At 43.7% G+C, this 20,440-nt stretch overlaps 1 protein-coding gene across 6 annotated transcripts in view; it reads left to right on the top strand.

Moving 5' to 3' along the window:
- The window catches only part of ENTPD5 (ectonucleoside triphosphate diphosphohydrolase 5 (inactive)), a 29,053-nt gene that overhangs the window by 703 nt on the left and 7,910 nt on the right, over nucleotides 1-20,440 (top strand). For 3 of the 6 annotated variants that reach the window (XM_048484889.1, XM_048484892.1, XM_048484885.1), the window contains exons 2-10: nucleotides 1,343-1,474; nucleotides 3,116-3,393; nucleotides 4,141-4,220; nucleotides 4,491-4,634; nucleotides 5,139-5,214; nucleotides 7,091-7,126; nucleotides 9,293-9,381; nucleotides 13,907-13,986; nucleotides 14,299-14,360. In XM_048484889.1, coding sequence (XP_048340846.1) covers nucleotides 3,177-3,393; nucleotides 4,141-4,220; nucleotides 4,491-4,634; nucleotides 5,139-5,214; nucleotides 7,091-7,126; nucleotides 9,293-9,381; nucleotides 13,907-13,986; nucleotides 14,299-14,360 — 784 coding nt within the window. In that variant the 5' untranslated portion in view covers nucleotides 1,343-1,474; nucleotides 3,116-3,176. Of the gene's footprint in view, nucleotides 1-178; nucleotides 200-1,342; nucleotides 1,475-3,115; nucleotides 3,394-4,140; nucleotides 4,221-4,490; nucleotides 4,635-5,138; nucleotides 5,215-7,090; nucleotides 7,127-9,292; nucleotides 9,382-13,906; nucleotides 13,987-14,298; nucleotides 14,361-20,440 lie in introns of those variants that run through there. The other 3 variants (XM_048484886.1, XM_048484890.1, XM_048484891.1) reach the window with 2 other exon arrangements.

The raw sequence follows: 20,440 nt of genomic DNA, 5'->3' as shown, positions 1-20,440 counted from the left end.
TTTTCTGCTGTTCTCATTAAGTTTTTGCCAGTCTAAGATGTGCCCTTGAACCTGCGTGGCTCAAGTAAAAACTGGACTTAGATACTTTTTATTATTTGCATGGGATAAATGATAAACCCATGTTTGAAATTTAAGCCAGAACGCTCTTGGTAGTTCAATTAATAGTTAAGACTTAGCTGCAAGGAACACTTGGAAAGCGGTAGGTGCAGATGGTGTGATATCTTTCATGTCTGGCTGGCAAGTGAACTTGCTTTGAGAGAGAATTTGGAGTACATATTCAGGGCTTTTGGCTAAAGGTATAACAGGATTTTAACATTGATTCCTGCCGCTGTCATATAACTAGGAAGATAAATAGGGCAAGATGAAATGTTGGCTGCTGGTTTGCTCTTGTTTGTTTTCTCCATTTTAAATTGATTGGGAACAAACTTTGGAAATGTTTTTCTATGGATACCACCAAGATACATGTATGCTTCTTCATAATCTGTTGGCTTAGCTACTGCAATGGTGGTTTCCTTGGCTCATTCTGCACATGCAGAATAATGCACTTTCAAACTGCTTTCAGTGCTCTTTGGAGCTGTGCGGAATGGCAAAATCCACTTGCAAACAGTTGTGAAAGTGGTTTGAAAATGCATTATTTTGTGTGTGCAGAAGGGGCCTTTGCTTCACCACCACCTTTTTCTGATCTCTGCCACTTAACTGTCTTGTTTTTTTTGTTCATCTGAAACATGTTTTTCCTGTTCTTGGTTCCTGACTGACTATTTTTCATACTGAATGTATTACAATTTCTCTGTATTTTATAATCTCTTATATCTCTTCCTTCTGTCGTTTATCATCTTTCTTCTCTCATTTATCACAGTTGTAATGGTGACAAGATATTTGACATTTCCGTGTGATCTGTTTATTAACACAAATATTATTTACATGTGAAACTGCTGCTTTTGTTCTATAGTTAGTGACTAAAGGGGTGTGTTAAATGTATACACACAGAGCACGGGGAAACCACATAGTTCTCCCCTCCCTTTCACAAACCTGTTTATACTTGAATGGGATATCTCTTGGGAATCCATTGAAAGTCAGCTTATGTTCTGTGAAGAAATAAGGATGCGAACTTAATTAAATATGTGTCAGTTTGGTAACTATATCCTTGATTTTGTTGGGCCAAAAACAGTCTGCCAATCAAAGTAGCTAAGTACTATTGGATAAGGATTTAGCAGATGAATTCCTGTATTTCATTAAGGTGGTGACTTGACAGTTTTCTTATCTGAAAGAATAGTTTGTAAAACTGCTGATGCAAAATATTAGGACACCGGTTTAAAGGTTAACTTTTGCCTGTTGTAACTAGGGACATTAAATAAAAGGCAGAGGGCAGATGAAGATTCTGAGAGGAAAAGAGCAGCAGATTTGAAATGGGAGCAGATGAAGGTTTGAGCTGATGGGACCACATGCCAAAGACTGATTACATATTGGCAGACAGGTATAATTAGATGATTGAATTTACAAGCAGTGAAATCATTTATTGTTGAAAGGCTGATGCACTAGATAGATTCCATCAGCTTAGGAACTGGATGAAGCCTGCTGGTGCTAGGAACAGGCAAGGAACTGTTAAATATTGTAGTCGACCCACGCGGTCAGCGTAAGAACGAGACGAGACGCGGAGATAACATCTGGTGGAGATCGCCAGCAGCGGGAGACCGGAGGTCCGTGTTCCTAGCGAGTCTCCCGTCTGCCGGTTCCTGGCACCTTTTATTGTTACTCTATCGGGGGCGTGTAGGAGGGAGGACTGGGGGGGAGTTCCGGGAGAGCGGGAGGCCGGGAGATCATCATGTGATGCATGATCTCATCTGGCTACGTGCGGAGAGGAGCGTACGCGTCTGAGCCTAATCCTCACCTGGGGGCAAGACCATTGTCCCTGCGCCCGGTGATTGAGCCAGACAGTTCATGACCCGTGACTCATGGGGGGATGAGGAGTGGGGGTGCGATGCGACCGGCAAGGCCGCAGGTCCGTTGGCGTCCCAACGTTCTACTACGGCACTGCTGGGTCGGCGGTGCACTACTACAAATATCTTTGACTATGGGGATGAGGACCCCAAATTAGGAGTAACAAATTGGAAAAGCGGGAAAACTGGGGATCTTTAGTGGAAGGAGAGTTGGCTTTTAGGTGTGTGCATTTGGTTTGTGTGCATGAACACAAACCACTACATCATAGTTCTGATTCAGTAGTATCTTGGTACTTTGGAATCCATTTAAAATGTACACATGGCAGGGAGTGGGGTCATGTCACTCCCAATTAAGCATATTGTCACCAACAATGTCTGCATTCAGTTCCATTTGATATTTCAGTGTAAATTTTGCTGTGTTCTTTAGACTTCTCTATGAGGCCAGTCATTTAAGGACAGGGGGTCAATTTTGGAATTTCTCTTGTAATATTATTATTACCTATTTTTATCCATATTTTGTGATGGGCTGTTGATGTGTTGTAACCAAACAAAGCTTTTGTGAGGACAATTGTTCTAAAACTTATCTGCATCTGATTTGGAAGTCAAAGTTAATCTACACAATGACAACAACCCTAGAGAAGTAGGAATACAAGGACAGAAAACCGTATCTTTCCATTCTGCCTTTCCAGAAACAATACATCACTCTATAACTGACGCCAGTGCAACTTAGAATGGCAAGTTTTTCACCCTCTTCATATATCGGCTCAAAGCAGCTGCCATGAGCAGGATGTGAAATTCTCATTGTTCATAGCTTTGAATGACATTTTTGTTTTTCTGCCTGCCCAGCATTTGAAATGTGACAGGGCAGAGAAGCATTGGCCTGATTACAGTTTTGCTGCATTAAGGAATGAATTAATGATAGTGTTGATCTCCACATTATCTTGAAGCTGTACATTTGGGGGCTGAGTGGAGTGGGGGGAGGTATCTTGAATGATTGTGGAATTAAGTTAAACACAAAATTTAAAAGGATTCAAAACAGCAACCTTTAATAGCAGTTAACAAAGTTCTTTTTGTAGCTGCTGAGTTGTAACTGTCTCTATAGGAGGGCCAGTTTTCACAGATGTGACTAACTTGATGTTGTTAAATCTTTGCTACTAGTTTATACCTTTTGTCTCCAGGAACTTCTAGAACTCTGCAAGTCCTGATTCACATAGGAACTGTCCAGGGCTCCCAGTCACGATGGTACTTTCTAGGATCTCCATCATTTCCTTTCTCGTACTTTCCTCCATTTACTGCATTGTTTCTCATCAAGACCCAGAGATGTGGCTCCAAAACCTCTTCCCACCTAAGGTGTGTCCTGCCAATGCCAGCATGGATACTTATTATGGTATCATGTTTGATGCAGGAAGCACAGGGACACGAATTCATATTTACACCTTTGTACGAAGAAGCCCAGGTAAGATCACATGGAAAGGTTGATGAACAGATGTGTTTCTCAAGAGTGTGCCATGGAATTCTTGGATCATAAGTGTTAGCTAATCTTGGTATCAGTTTCTTTGTTAGTATACAAGAGTTGGAGAACAAGCTGGACAATTTCTTCAGCAAGGTCTTGAATTTTAATTCTGATAGCAAGGTTCTCTTAGTGTGAACTGGGAATTTGTAATCTTTTATTCTGATGGTCTTTTTTGCTTAGTCACTTTTGACCTATTTGTATAAGTTTACTTCTCTTCCTAAGTGGTTGCAGTTCAGTGAGTTGTCTGCTTCTTATGTTTCTTTGAGAAGTTTCCCAGTAGAAGACTTAAGGCTGATTGGTGGCTTTTTGTCTGAAGTACTGTGAAGCAGATTGAGTTTTGTGAGGACAGAAACATGATAATGGTATGAGGCATAGATCTAAGCTACGTGTTGTATCAGTTTTTAAATTGATCTTGATGTGAATTTTAAGACGGCGTCTGTTAACTATAAATACCTTCACAAAACTGTGTTCTCAAAGCAGCCCTTGGTGGATCAGAGGGAGACTGTAGAAAGCCATCTTGTTTTACAAGATGAAGGAATGAGAAATCTTAGATGGATCATAATACAGGAAATGTTAGATAGCCATTTAACTCCTTAGTTTGGTTGTTAAGCTTGTTCCAAATAAGCAATTTCTGTCGCAAAGCATTGATTGTTATAACATCTGCTTTGTTTGTTTGTTTGTTTATTGCAGAAAAGCCTCCAGAATTAGAAGGAGAAATCTTTGAATCAGTCAAGCCAGGTCTCTCAGCTTATGCAGATCAACCTTGGAAAGTAAGACATTATGGTGAATTCCTGTGTTTCTGTGGCTTCTCCCTTGCTCTTTCCTCATTCTGGAAAAGGATAATATAACTTGAAAAGGAAATAGAAAGAACAAGTAATATAAGGGCAGGGTTAAGTAAGGCATAAGCACGCTGCTCACCATCAGGTAAATACTGAAGAAGATGTTGAAGTAAAAAAGAGAAAGATTTGAAAGAACCTTGAACACTGTTCCTTTATCCAACACCACTGAAATATTAATTTATTGGTTGTGTCAATCTCTAGGGTGCAGACTCTGTCAGAAGATTGTTAGAAATGGCCAAGGAGGCTGTGCCACGTAGCCATTGGAAGAAGACCCCAGTAGTATTGAAAGCCACAGCTGGTCTGCGGCTGTTAGCGGAGCATAAAGCCCAAGCTCTTCTCTCAGAGGTAAGGTTAGGCTGTATTTGGAAAGTATAGGATGCTAAATTCAAAAATAAAAGTCAGTTTTGTGTAGTTTGTTTGTGTTTGGGGTGTTTTAATTTGAAGGTAATAACTCAATAAAAAGGTATTGGAGAGTATTAGCACTATGTAGAATGACTTTCTTAAAGATCGCTTTTTCTTGTTGCTTATGTAGGTTTGTCATTAATGAGCCTTTGAGTTTTGGTGATTTGTGAGGGTTTTTTTTAATGCAGTACCTGGTTTATATAGGAACTTGGAAGTACTGTAGCAGTTGTCAGTATGGCTCTGCCTTGACAAAGGTAGAGTGTCAGTTTCAGAAAATAGCCCTGGTGTTGTTTTCAATATTTAGAAGTTGAATGAAAAGCATTAAACTTGAATCCACTTTCCCTTACTTCTCTCCCTTACATAGGAGAGAAAAGTTGTGCCATATTTTAGTTCAGTTTCCGATTTCAAATTCAAGGAGCATAACCTCATTTCCCCCCTTTTTTGCAGGTCAGAATGGTCTTTGAGGAGTCACCCTTTCTAGTTCCCAATGATAGTGTTAGCATCATGGATGGAACTTATGAAGGTGAGTCCTATGAGGGATAAATGGGATTGGGATAACAGAGGTCCTCATGTCTTTAGAACCACATCTCTTCATATTATTCATGGAGGACACTTTGGCCTCCAATAGTAATCTCCTAGTGGTCCCTGGCCCCAGGGATGTTAGGTTGGCCTCAACCAGAGCCAGGGCCTCCACAGAACTTATGCCCAGCCATGCAGACTTCAGCAGAATTGACTGGTTCCTTTCAGGAGACACATCAGCAGCCCTGAGGGAAATAAGTGCCCCCACCCAGAGCAAGACCCCCACCCAGAACCCCCAATAAAATATCCAGCCCAGCACCAGCTGGGAATAACAGCAAGCCCCATTGAAGTCTATGATGGGAAAAAACATTTTTTCTCTCGTAGAACTTGCTAAAGAGAGCTGGGAGATTCTGTGTTCTGAAGTGGCTCCATTGCAGCCAATGGGGAATTTCTGGGGGAGGACTGTGGGGCACACATTTTTCATGGTAGAGGCACCGCCCAGGTTTGGTGACCTTTGCTTCAGGGGGCGGAGGGAGATGGGCCCTACCATTTTGGGGGCCCATAACATTGAACCCCCTAAAGCAAAGGTCACCAAACCTGGATGGTGTCATCAAGAGACTCTCTTGAAGATATTCTGGAAGTTTTGTGGCTTTACCTTAAAATGTGCACCCCACAGCCCTCCCCCAAGAAATTCCCCATTGACTACAATGGAGTCAAGTCACTTTAGAGCCCAGAATCTGGGGAAACTTCTTTGGGTGACTGTCAGGGGCGCATTTTTGCACCAAAAATTGGGCGTCTCATCTGGAGACTGTCCTTATGATACCCCCCAAGTTGTGAAATTTGGTTCAGGGGGGCCAAAGTTATGGACCCTCCAAGGTGCAGCCCCCACCTCCTTTTAGCTCCCATTGGAAACAATGGGGGTTGGGGCACCCACTTTGGGGGTCCATAACTTTGCCCCCCTGAACCAAACTTTACCAAACTTGGGGGGCATCATCAGGATAGTCCCCGGATTATACTTTGAAATTTTGGTGCCACTAGTTTTAAAAATGTGCCTTCTGCAGGCCAAAATGCAAACCCCCCCCCCCCCAAAATACCGCAAGAAAGGCCGAAAACCTTGCTTTTGGATTTGTTCAGATTCAGGCAGAGCATATTCAGCTGATTTTCGCCCAGATTCAGCCCGAATCTGGTATTTGTAGCACCCGAATTTCCAAGCCTAGTAAGTACGTCTCAGGGCTGACTGAAGGGTAAGAATGTTACTCCTGCTGCTCTCAGAATGTTAAAAATGACAGAATCTTTTAAAACCCCATGATTATGTCTCTCAAGGGTTTCTTATAGAGGGAAGTCAAGGGTAACCCATCACACTAGGGAAACTTCATAGAATACATAGAAAGTCATAGTCCCTATTAGACATGTTTCCTTCTGTAGAATTCCAGTTGGAACAAACCTTGGTAAATTCAATCAGCACTGTGATTAAGTAGGTTAGCTACTATTGAGGTTGAATTTCGATATCCAGAGAAACTTTTGGATGATTTGCCATATGTTGTAATTTAACCTTCATGTATCATTCAGTTTTATGCTCACTTTCCAATAAATATGCTGTGATTCTTCAGAGATTAATTCAAAAGACTGATGGAAAATACAAAAATTAAGGTTGTGTATATTGGGGAAGGGAATTAAAGTCTTGGATAAAAAGCTTCAGTGAAGGATGAGAAAAAAATCCCAGATGTGTGTTCAAACATCTGGATAAGGAATCAGATCAAATTCTACTTGAACAAAAAATGATTAACTGATTAGTAGAAAACAGAGTTGATGTTTTGTGCATTACAGTTAAGGTCTAAATATGGAAAAAGTTTGAAAGGCTCTTTTCTTGCTTTTTGCAGGTATTCTTGCCTGGATCACTGTGAACTTCTTGACAGGTAGTTGTCAGTACATGATTCACATTTAGGGTGAACAGTGCTTCTTCCATTCATACCAAGGCTTGTAATCCTCTGACTGAAATATTTTCCTTAGTCAGCCAGTATGCTGTTGTAGTTAATAAGTGGATTCCCGCAGGTCAAATTAAACATCTGCAGGACATTATAAAGAACGGAGGTGGGGGTGGACTTCACACAGGTCCTCTTGCCAAAACAAGTTTGGCCTGCTTTATTCCCCTCAACTCGGGATTTTCAATACTTGCTAAACCAGCAATCCTTTTGCACTATCCCAAGTTGGAGGCACTCCTGCACAAACACAACAGGCAGGAGATGGTTTATTTCCCTCCCTCCCTTCCACCCATTCATTTTAGATTCTGTGCCATCCATTGTGTCAGGGAGAATCCACCTGCCCATCATTCTGTGCAGGTTGGCCAGCACATTGTGGGCAGATTCTCTGAATGCCCGACAGTGCTCAGCACATTTTCTTCCAAGCACAAGTCCCCCAAGCACATTTTCTCCCCGTGGTGGCAGTGAGTATGACCACTGCAACAAATTCCTTCATGCCTGGCCATTTCAGCGAGGTCCATTTTTCTTTTATTTTGTGTGTTGTACATACGCTGCTACACAGGCGCAGCCTATCAGATTGTGGGGCAATCAGCATGGCTGCTGGGGTTCATTTCTGTATTTACCTAGAACAAATCAGCACGTTGCACGTCCGACCGCATTATACAATTTAATAAATATCATATAAATATCATATAAATACTACCTCTCAGTTTGCATAACTTACAATAATATACATATCAATGGTTATCAACTCAATCCATAGTGCAAAGTCTCACTGTGCTGGCGGGTCGTCACCCTGCTCTGGCACTCATGGAAAGTACAGTCCCAAACTTCATAAGAGTCATGTAAGTGACACAATAGTTGTTTCTGCCTTGCAGACTCTGGCCGTCAAGGATCAAAAATACAGCAACACCTTGCAGACTCCGGATGTCAAGGATCAAAAATACAGCAACAGAATGCGCTCGCGTAACCTCCGTTTTCGCAACTTCATCAGTGTGATGTCCTCTGTGCCAGCATAATTTCCTTTTTGCTGTGCAATGGGTTCTATAATTGATATGTAAAATACAAACATCCTAATTCCTGTTATCATGAACTTGTAAAATTTGCCAATTTGACATCTTATATTAATATACACCATGTAACTACCAAAAGTACACATTCCTCCAAGTTATATTGGCAAATAAGGCCCTCACAAATAAGGCCCACAAACTGAGAGGTAGTATTTATATGATATTTATATGATATTTATTAAATTGTATAATGCGGTCGGACGTGCAAGGCGCTGATTTGTTCTAGGTAAACACATACATTGCACAGTTTGTTGTATTGTGGTTATATTGTTCATTTCTGTATGCCTTTGCACACATGTGCTGCAGGAAATAATAAAAAAGAAAAGCATCTCTGGGTGAAGGCGTGAAAGTTACCCAGATTGTTTCCATGGGCTGCAGTCACTGCCTGAATGGGAAAAAGGCACACATGTGAATGGAAAAAAGGAAAACAGGTTCCTTTATAATGACTGTAGCCTACATATCATGTGCAGCATCCACCAGAGTGTTAGAATACCCAGTTTGAAATACCCACTTGTGCCATGGAAGCTCAGTAGGTGACTTTAGGCAGTCACACTATTTCAGCCTAACCTACCTCACAGGAATGTTATGAGAATTCAGTGGAAGAGGGGAGAATGACGTAAATTTATTCGGGTCCCCATTAGGGAGAAAGGCAGGATATAAGTTAAATAAATAAGTAAAATATGTAAATATATCTGCTACAGTATCATGTGATTCTGCTGCAGCCCAGCCAGGGCTGTAAAAAAAAACCCCTCTGGGAACACTTGGGCTATCTCAGAGGTGTAGGGGAGAAAGGGCGCCTGGGGCAACACCTGCTCCGAGTGCCCTTTTCCCCACCCCTGCGCCTCACTTACCTTGTCAGCTGAGTGGTGCCTGGCGGTGGAACAGCCTGGGGGGGCCGAGGGGAGGGGTGTGGGGGCGATTCTCTGCCTCCTCCACGTGACCCCTGGTGTACGCCTGGGAACATGTGACCCCACATGTCCCTGTGAGTTTCTGCCTCTGGACTATCTTTGAACTTTTTCAATAATATTTGTAGGGCAGCTGTATGACCAGAACCAGCAGACTGTGGGAACTTTGGACCTGGGAGGAGCCTCGACTCAGATTACGTTTTTGCCACAACTAAAGGTAGGTGAGCAGTAGGTGTAATTCAATATTTTTTTATTGTTGTAACTTTGAGAAATGTCATATTTTGTGAGCTGATTTTTTGTTAACACAGAAGGTCATTGTTAAGTTGCTAGTTTCTATCAGGATTTTAGAAGTGCTATAGAGAACATGAATTGAAATATTAAAGCCAGTATGGTGCAGTGATTAGCATGCTGGGCTAGAATGGCTTACCTTGGGCTAATCACGCTTTCAGCCTAGCCTACCGTAAAAGAAGAGAGGGAAACCACAGGCACTGTCCTGAGCTCCTTGATGGAAGGCAGAAATTAAAGAGCATTAATTAGTGCAGAAATTAAAGTGCATTAAAAAGTGCAGAAATTAAAGTGCACATTTAGCTTTGCTGCTTTTCAAACTCTAGGCCTTGCTGTTTAAAGTAGGGCAGCGATCCAACCATTCACCTTTCCCTAAGGCTTGCTGAAAGTCTTGGCTTTTTGCATCTTACTACATTTTTATCTCATCCTTCCTCCAAGGATTGCACATGGTTCTCTCTTTTCCCCGTGTCAGTTGTAGAGCTTTTGCAGAAGGTCCAGGGTTCAGTTTCTGACATCTCCAGTTAAACAAGATCAGGTAGTATGTGATGTAAAGACCTCCATCTGAGACCCTAGAGCCGTGATGGCGAACCTATGGCACGCGTGCCAGAGGTGGCACGCGGAGGCCTCCCCTCTGGCACGGAAGTGCCGAAGCTCCCCCTCCCCCTTCCCCCTCCAGAGGCGGCTCGTAGGCCGAGTCATCTGCAAACTCACTTGCATTCTGGGCTGGGCCTTCTCCTCCGGCAATGCATTCTGGGGCTTCCCCTCCTGCAATGCATTCTGGGGCTTCCCCTCTTGCTCTGCATTCTGGGGCGTTCCTCTTCCACCTCCCTCTCTCGCCGCCTAGACACGCCTGCGCCAGCCAGCCAGCCGGTTCGTTAGGGACGAAGGCAAGGTGTCTAAACAGCTTTAAGAAGCCTGCTCAATTTCAGAAAGTAAGTGTGGAGGGGGGGCGCCGCGGGGGAGGGCGGCAGGGGATTTTGCGCCCCCACATGACCTTAAACTGCCGCAAAAGGGCCTCGGGTAAGGCCACAAGGGCAGCCCCCCGCACTCTCCCATGTGGGAGCTTTGCCACCGCCTGCGCCCAAAGATCTTCAGCCAGATAAACCTCCTGCAGCTGTGCCTCCGCCCTAGCACGGGCGCCTTCTCCGCCTCCGAACACATGGAGGTCTCCGAGCTGGCAGAAGACAGGGAGTTGGAGCAAGCGGCAGCGGCGGCAGCAGCTCCCTCCAAGCTCCTCTCGTTGCACTCCGGCTGCTCCATGCCCTTTGTCTGGCGCAGAAGCCTCGGGATCCCACTTTTGCTCCTGCAGAGTGCTCCGGCTATGCCTGCAGGCACCAGCGGCAATCGGGCTGACTGGGCTCAAGGGTGCGCTTTTAGGGCGGCTTGTGAGTAAGCAGGGCTGGCATGCAGGGGCTGGCTCACACTCTCGTGGGAGAGGGAGGGGGAGAGGGCAGGCGGCGGCAGGGTCACCCCAAGCTTCTCTCGCTGTTCTCCGGCTGCTCCATGCCCTTTGCCTTGCGCAGCTGATCCCACTTGCCCCGCAGAGTGCCCATCATGCCTGCAGGCACCAGCGGCGATCAACGGCAGAAAGCAACCCCCGCCTGCGCCCCGAGCCAGGTGCGCCGCAAGGCGGCCGGTCGGGCTGCCTGGGCTCGAGGGTGCTTTAGGCGGCAGAGGCAGCGGGCTTAATGCGAGGGCCTCGGCCTCGACTCTTGTGTGGGAGAGGAGGGGAGAGGAGGGCGGCTGCAGGGTCACCCCAAGCTTCTCTCTCAGCTGCTTCTCCTCGTTGCTCCATGCCCCTTTGCCTGGCTTAGCTGATCCCACTTGGCTCCCCAAGCAGAGTGCCCAGCTCATGCCCGCCAGGCACCAGCGGGCTATCAGCGCCTGGTGAAAGCACCCCTCGCCGGGCACCTCCCCGAGCCAGGCGCTGCAAGGTAAGCCTGGCCGGGTTGGGCTGCCGGGGCTTCTGATGGTGCTTTTTTAGGGCTGCACGGGGCGGCATCTCTCGGGCAGGGCCCACCTCGGACTTGCAGGTGCATAAGCGGGAGAGGAGGCGGTGGCAGCGCCACCCCCCGGCCGGCCCGCAGCCAGCCACGCTCCTTTGACCTTGGTGTCCGCTTTGAAGCAGAGAGAGCATGGCTGGAGACCCTCCATATTATTCTGTTAAAACAAATGTATGCTGCTAATGCAAATTAAACAAGCATAACTCCAGAAAACAACAAACATAAGGGACTCCTCATCTTTCACATATATAGCTGTAGGTGGGCTTTTCATCTGTAACTTGTGCAGGTTGGCTTAGCTGGCTTTCAGAGCCTCCACAAGTCAGTTGTGGTTTTGAGTGGATAAAACAGAATAAGAATAAGGTTAATGCCACCCCTCACCCTTTAGGTTACATTTCAATAGAATGTTAAATAAAACAAATGGCAAATGTTAAAAAAAAGCATGAGGAGAGAACAAGAATGGATTTCTTTCCCCAGCAAAATTTTGGTTTTAATTGGCAAATGGCAAACTTTAATGGTAAATCCTCCCAGGGATTGCACATATCTCTTTCTACATGGAAGCATTCATCTGAAAAGGCCCTTTGATTAAAGCAGGGGTCCCCAAACTACGGCCCGGGGGCCAAATGTGGCCCCCTGGAAGGTGGCATTTGATCCGCCTCGCCAGGGCATGGTTACATGGCGCAAGTGGCCTATCCATTCATGTGCAGTGGGGGCTCAAGGGAGAGGAGGAACCAGTCCCCAACGGCTAGCTCTGATTGCAGTGCTACATGATGGCACCCCCAAATCTCCATGAATTTTCTGACCCAGAGTTGGAAACCTTACACGTGGCAACTCCTGCTCTGCCCTTCCCTCTCGGCTACTCCAAGTGTTGCTCTCAGGCTTTCTTGGTCTCCGCCTCACTCTCATTGGCATCAGGCAGGCTGGTGAATCGCTTCTCATTGGCTGCTAGGGAGGAAGAACTCCAGGAAGATACCTTAATCCCCTAAGTTAGATGGAATGCTTCATTGGGAAAGTTCTGCTTTTTTTTTTTACAGGGGAAGGTATTCCACAGCCTCCCCAACAATATTTGGAGCCCACCCTGTACTTGACATACTTTGGTCACTGTTCTAAAAATAGAATAGAATAGAATAGAATCTTTATTGGCCAAGTGTGATTGGACACACAAGGAATTTGTCTCCGGTGCATATGCTCTCAGTGTACATAAAAGAAAATACATTTGTCAAGAATCATAAGGTACAGCACTTAATGATTGTCATATAGGTCTAGTAAGCAATCAGGAAACAATCAATAGTAATAAAAACATAAAATGTAAAATCATAAAATAAAATGAAATGTCAGCACAGGCTATAGTCATACAGTCATAATTGGGAGGAGATGGGTAATAGGAATGATGAAAAAAGTAGTGCAGTAATTATATAATAAGTATATAATAAATAGTTTGACATTATCGAGGGAATTATTTGTTTAACAGAGTGATGGCATTCGGGAAAAAACTGTTCTTATGTCTAGTTGACCATGACAGAAAGGCTGAAAGGTGAAATCAAACATTTTACAATCATTTGTGCATAGGAATTTGTTCATAGTTTTTTTTAGTCCGGCCCTCCAACAGTCTGAGGGACAGTGAATTGGCCCCCTGTTTAAAAAGTTTGGGGACCCCTGGATTAAAGGAATAGAGTTCAGAAATACCTTGCCCAAAGTCCAGTAATCATGATTTGTCTTTTAAGTTCAACTGATCAATTATTCAAATTCAATTAAAAGTGCCATGGACCACTTTTATTAAAAAAAATCTTTCTATGTTATCTTACAAGGCATGGTCCTCTTGCAGTGGAAACATTTTGATGTATACTTTAGTATTGAGTTGTTTTTCTAAACAAAATGTATGAGTTGTTTTTCTAAACAAAAACTCAGTATTCAGGTTAAATTGCCGTATTGGCACTTTGCGATACATAAATGGGCTTTGAATTGCGGTTTGGGCACTCGGCCTCAAAAAGGTTCGCCATCACTGCCCTAGAGAGTTGTTGCCAGTCTGAGTGAACAGCATTAACCCAAGACAGCTTCATGTGATCTTCCCAACAACTCCAGGATTAGACTGAGAGGGAATGATTGGCTAAGGTGACCCACACATACACTCAATAGAAGGAGCAGAGAGGATGCTTCTTAAGTGTAGCTCTGTTGGGGTCTGGAGAAGTCAGACAAAATATAGTAATAAATAATAATAATTAATATTAGGCTAACACGGCTCTTAGACTTCTTAATATTTGTGGACTGTTGTATACGGTAAAGTACTTTGTGGAGGTAGCTATGCTACAAATAACTCATCAGAATTCTTTTTGCTGTTGTAGAAATGCAGTTTTGCCATCTAATATTGGTGCATCTTTTTACATAATGTGCATGAAAATCAACAAGTTTCTGAGCTGTTTTCTTAGAAAATAATCTTTTTTCTCATCCTGATTTTAGGATACCCTGGAACAAACACCAGTGGATTTTCTTTCTTCATTTGAAATGTTCAATAGCACTTACAAGCTCTACACGCACAGGTCGGTGGAGTTGTCCCATAGAAATAGACATTTTCCTGTGTATCTTGAAACTTGTCACAGCATTAGGTATTTTAAAAATTTGTCATATACACTTTGCTGGTATACTTTGCTGATTGTCAGACTGTCAAAGAACCTGACCCATCCTTTGGGGTGGTAGCAACACCAAGCCATAAGCTCTGAGTCAGAACTCCAGACACCGAAATATTTTATTAAAGAAAGAAAATAGAACATAAGTTTGAAAATATAACAGTGAACACAAAATCAAGGTGCAATTCAGTTTAGCATATAAGCAATATTTTTCCTTGTTTGCAGCTATTTAGGTTTTGGGCTAAAGGCTGCACGACTAGCAACATTAGGAGCCCTGGAAATGGAAGGTAATTTTGGATAAAATTAAGCGTCTCATTCTTGCCTATGAGGTTCCTCCTTTGCTGGGGCTGCCCTTTTGTCTTCCTCCACTGTGTCCTACTGCCTTGGACCCAGATACAGTCTCTTTGTGTACTGCTGGTGGTTTGTCTAGGAAACAGGAGTGGGTACTTATTTTAAATGTAAGTATTTATTTAAGGCATTTCTGTAACGCCTTTCTTGGTGTGTGAACTGAAGGTGGTTACTGTAGAAAGAACGGAAATAAAATACAGCATAACTAGATAATAATTCCAGGAGGATTGTGGGAGAATCTTACGTTGGTCAGCCAAGAATTTAGGTGCTATTTCATAGAAAACTGGTTAGAAATCTGGTTTTCTGGCTTCATCCACCTGAACTTGGTCAAGGAATTAATGGTTAATGCTATTATCTCCACCTATGGTTTGAAAATCCTGTGCTGTCATTGGATTCTCCCTGGAGTGGTAGCCAATGCTGTCAGTATGTAAAACATGTTTTTATTCTGATAAAGTTAAGAGAAATAGATCTATTTTAATTGCCTTTCTAAAAATTTATCTGACAGGTGTCAGATGAACTGGGAGAGTGCATTCTATAGTTCTGCCACCTAAAAGACCCTGTTGCATATTGCTGCCCATCAAAAGGACAGCACCCAGAGGCAGGTTGCTATTGGAGAATGTGATCCTTCAGGTATCTCGTCTCCAAACTATTTAGATCTTTAGAGATCAAAACTAGCACTTTGAATTGTGTTTGGAAATTAACTGTCAGCCAGTATAAATGATTCAGAGTAAATGAGCCCCAGTTACATAAGAACATAAGAACATAAGAACAAGCCAGCTGGATCAGACCAAAGTCCATCTAGTCCAGCTCTCTGCTACTCGCAGTGGCCCACCAGGTGCCTTTGGGAGCTCACAGGTAGGATGTGAACGCAATGGCCTTCTGCGGCTGTTGCTCCCGATCACCTGGTCTGTTAAGGCATTTGCAATCTCAGATCAAAGAGGATCAAGATTGGTAGCCATAAATCGACTTCTCCTCCATAAATCTGTCCAAGCCCCTTTTAAAGCTATCCAGGTTAGTGGGCCATCACCACCTCCTGTGGTATGCATATTCCAAACACCAATCACACTGCCTATGGGAAGAAGTGTTTCCTTTTATTAGTCCTAATTTCTTCCCCCCAGCATTTCCAATGCATGGCCCCTGGTTCTAGTAAAAGAGAGAAAAAATTCTCTGTCGACATTTTCTACCCCATGCATAATTTTGTAGACTTCAATCATATCCCCTCAGACGCCTCCTCTCCAAATCTAAAAGAGTCCTAAACGCTGCAGCTCTCCCTCATAGGAAGGTAAAGCTCCAGTCCCTCAACTTCATCCTTGTTGCCCTTTCTCTCTGCACTTCTTTTTTTCTATCTCCTCAATATCCTTTTTTGAGATGCTACGACCAGAACTGGACACAGTAATTCTCTGGCAAGCGGTCGCGACCACTGCTTTATATAAGGGCATGACAATCTTTTGCAGTTTTATTATCAATTCCTTTTCTAATGATCCCTGTAGCATAGAGTTTGCCTTTTTCACAGCTGCCATGCATTGAGTTGGACATTCCCAGCTGGAACCATATCAACTAAGACTTAAATCCCTTTCCTGGTCTGTGACTGATAAATACTGACCCCTGTGAAGCGTGTATGTGAAGTTTGGATTTTTTGCCCCATACCTGTGCATCACTTTACATTTTGCATACATTGAACTGTGTATCATCTTTTGCCATTTCTGAGCCCACCTCAACCTAATTTTATCAAGGTCCGCTTTGAGCTCTTCAAGAATCCCTTTGTGGTTCTCACCCAATCCCTACATAATTTGGTATCATCTGCAAACTCTGGCCACCACGCCACTCCACCCCTCTACTTCCAGGCTTCATCATCATTTATGAATAGGTTAAAGAGCATCTGGTCCCAAACGGGATCCTTTGGGGACACCCACTCCCGACATCTCTCCATTGTGAGAACTTCCCATTTATACCCACCTCTTTGCTTCCTGTTTTTTCTCAACCAGTTTTTAATCCATAGGAGGATCTTCTCCTCTTATTCCTTTCATTGCTGAGTTTTCTCAACAGTCTCTGGTGAGGGAACCTCTTGTCAAAAAGCCTTTTTGAAATCCAAGTAGACAATGTCCACCGGTTCACTCCCTGTCCACATGCCCGCCTGTTTTACACCCTCCTAAAGAACTCTAGTAAGTTTGTAAAAGACAGGATTTTGCCTCTCTGCAAAAGCCATGCTGGACTCTTTCTCCTCAGCAGGTCTTGCTTTTCTACATATGTTTCTAATAATTTTATCTTTTAATGAAAGATTCTGTACTAATTCTACCAGGAACAGATGTCAAACTGACTGGCCTTGTAATTTCTCGGGTCCCCCCCTGCTAGATCCTTTCTTAAAGATTGGTGTGACATTGGCCATCTTCCAGTCTCTCAGGGATGGAGCCTGATTTCAGGGATAAGTTGCCATATTAAAAGTGAGAAGATCAGCAACTTCTCTCATGCTTGAGCTCTTTAAGAACTCTTGGAAGTGAATGCAATCTGGGGCCAGGGGATTTGGTGTAGCATTTAGTTTATCAATGGCTGCCAGAACTTCTTTCCCTTTGGTTCTACCTCACTCATCTCTCGGCTTAGTTCCCCTCGGATTCGCTTCCCTACAGAAGCTTGGTTCAGGTGCAGGAATGTTCCTCACACCTCCTCTTGGGTGAAGACAGATGCAAAGAATTCATTACCCCAGCCTCTCTGCAATCTCCCTGCTATCTTTTTTTAGCACACCCCCTCTCTTTGTTCCTTTTGTCATCTAACGGGCTTCTACCAGCTTTCTCTTCCTAGCTGGCTTCCTTTCTGCTTTTGGATGTACTCTTGAAGAACTAGTTTTCTGTTGCTGGTCTTGATGTTCGCGTAGCCACATGCTCTCTCATAATCCTTTTTTTTTGCCTCCCCCCCACAGCTAACTTGCTTCTCTTTGCCACCCATTTGTGTTCCCTCTCATATTCTTCATCATCAGCCAAACTGACTTCCATTTTCTTAAAAGATATACATTTTCTTTTTTCTGATAATTTCTTAACCCTCTCTTGTTGAACCACATGGTGGCTTTCTTTTGGACTGGTGCTGCTCTTTTTCTAACCTGTGGGAAACACATACATTCCAGCTGCTGAGCTTTTATTACTGTGTTTTTAAATAACAACTTCGTAAGCATCCTGGACAGTTTTGACTCTCTTGATTTTTTCCTTTCAGCTTCCCCAAGCGCACCTATCCCCCCCTCATCTCCCTCCTGTGAAATTTCCCTTTCTGAAGCTAGCTTTTAATGTAACTACATTAGTAGTTGCCACTCTTTTTGTCTCGCATGCTGAGATACTGAATCTGGACAAAGACATTGTGGTCTACGCTGTTCCCTATCGGCTGAACAACACTGACTTCCTGCACCAGGTCCTGGGTCCCACATAGAATTAGATCTAGGATCACCTCTCCCCTGGTTGGTTCCACAACCATCTGCTCTAAGCCACAGTCATTTAGCATATCCAGGAATGCTCTCTCCTTACTATGACCTGAACATGCATTTTTCCAGTTTATATGGGGATAGTTAAAATCACCCATTACCACTACATTTTTGTTTTTGTTGGCCTCTCTAATTTCTTTTTCCATCTCAGAATCCTCTTGTGCACTTTGGTCTGGGGGACGATAATATATTCCTAATATTAAACTGTCCTTCACACCTGGTATTGATACATCTAGGTAACTCCATTTTGGGTTAAAGCTTCCAAGAACTCTTCAAAGACAGTCCTGCAGACTCTTCAGTAATATAATCTGGATCTTATTAGGGTGTTTCTATCAATGTCAGAGGTTACTTTTACAGGGAGAATCACAACTGGCAAATGTATCTAAGCTGATAAGAGGCATTCTTGTCCACTGCTAGGACCTTGGCCACCCAATTGCAAGTTTGGGGTGAAAGACACAAACTCTGAGCCTGAGATGTAAGGAGGAGTGCAGTTCTGCCCAGAACAGGTTGAATCTCATATCAGGGATCAACAAAATCTCCAACAGATAGCACCTCCTTCTTGTCAGGATTAAACTTGTGTGTTTACCAGTCCCCAGACTTTCACTGCCTTCAGGTTTTAGTGCCTCTTCAGAGCATCTTCAGGAGACTCTCTTGATGACACCACCCAGAAAAATAGGACAGTGTGTGTTTACCTCTCCCAATGATTTAATTGAAAAATAAAATAATGGATACTATGCTATGAGTAGGCATCCATCCCAGCAACTGGGCATACACTCTGCCTGCAGCGTTTAATTAAGTTGGCACAAGAGAACTCTTTGCTGCATTATTACTGAGAGCAAAAAAAAAAAAAAAGGTTGGAGACATGTATAGGACTTAGAAGAAGGTATTTTCAAGGACAAAGCCTGACTTGCGTTATTGATGTGCTGCTTGGCAGTATGTCCTTTAGTCTTGGTCTCACCAATTAATTCTGGGAAACTTTTGCTTTGCAATGGGAGCTTGCCTACTGACTTAGTTGCCACCAGTAACTTTGGGGGGTCAGGGCAGGGAGATGAAGTGAGTGTGCAGAGGGAGAATACTCCCCAGTTTTCAGTTTGATTTGGCAAATCTATCAGTCTGTGCCTGCTACATGGTAGTGGTACCATTGCCCCCACCACAATATTGTAAATGATTCTGCTGTCATTGGAGATGCACACTACAAACTTTCTAGGACAAAGCCTAGCTTACGTTATTGACATTACACCTGTGCTGCTTAGCAGTATGTCCTTCAGTCTTGGTCTCACCAGTTAATTCTGGGAAACCTTTGCTTTGCAATGATTGCTTTAATTGAGCTACCTTCAATATTTTGTTGATTAACTGTTGCATAATATTTGTAGTTCTAAGGATAATGTCTACATGTAGTGGTTCCATTTTCTTCAGGTCTGCCTTCTGGTAGCGTTCATAAAACTTTCCTTCATGGGTAGAAAACTAATTAATGCTGAGCAAAGATGCAGCTTGATCTCCTTTCTAGAGGAGGGACTACTGCTCAGTGGTAGAATGTATGCTTGGCACGCAGAATGTCTCAAGTTCATTCTACAGTATCTCCAGCTAAAAGGATGAACTGGTAGATGATGTAAAGACCTCAGCCTGAGACCCTGTAGAGTCACCTCTGTCCTGAGTGACTTTGATGTTCCAGTGGTCTGATTCAGTATAAGGCATCTTCATGTATTCATGTGGCCGGCCGGCTGGCCGGCCTGCCTGCCTGCCTGCCTGCCTGCCTGCTTGCCTTCCCTCCCTCCCTCCCTCCCTCCCTCCCTCTTCCTTCCCATGGAAGGTTCATGTGTTTTTGATTTGGCATTTAGTGCTTTAAATAGATAACCATATAGTCTGGGATATCTCATGATGAAAATGAGAACCAACGTGGTTTAGTGGTGTAGTGGTTAAGGGCAGGTGGACTCTAATCTGGAGAACTACGTAGGTTTGATTCCTCACTCTTCCACATGAGTGGTGCACTCTTTCATTCCTGCTGAGTGACCTTGGGCTAGTCACAGTTCGTTCAGAACTCCCTCTGCCCCACCTTCCTCACAAGGTGTCTGTTGTGGGGAGAGGAAGGGAAAGGAATTTGAAGGCCGCCTTGAGTCTCCTTATGGGAGAGAAAGATGGGGTATAACTCCAAACTCCTCTTCTTCTATTCTTCTTCTGTTTCCACTCTGTGGGCTGTGCTTGACATTCTCACCCTACAGTTCTTTCCATCAGAATTTGATTCCATGTTATTGCACTGAATGTTCAGTTATGAGGGGTCTGTTGCAGCCCCCCACTTGCATTACAAGGAATTGGTATACGTGCACAGTTTTATGTGCATGGGAATGTGCATCCCTCAGTACTGATTTGCACTCCCGTGCTGTTTGCAAAGTGCATACTCTCATTCACTGTTCATAGTGCAAGTGTTCCTAGGTCAAATGGGTCAATTTTGTCATCATTAGATCCTTAACTGCATCTTGTGCAGGTTTCATGACCCAGAAAGAGAATCTGTGTGTGAAAATTGCCTCTCCTCTCGGATTTTTATTATTAATCACCGAG

This window comes from Sphaerodactylus townsendi, linkage group LG02 (genome assembly GCF_021028975.2).
Source record: "Sphaerodactylus townsendi isolate TG3544 linkage group LG02, MPM_Stown_v2.3, whole genome shotgun sequence".
NCBI classification, from domain to species: Eukaryota; Metazoa; Chordata; class Lepidosauria; order Squamata; family Sphaerodactylidae; genus Sphaerodactylus; species Sphaerodactylus townsendi.
Note: the sequence above shows the minus strand (reverse complement) of the source record. Positions and strands in the feature narration are given on the sequence as shown.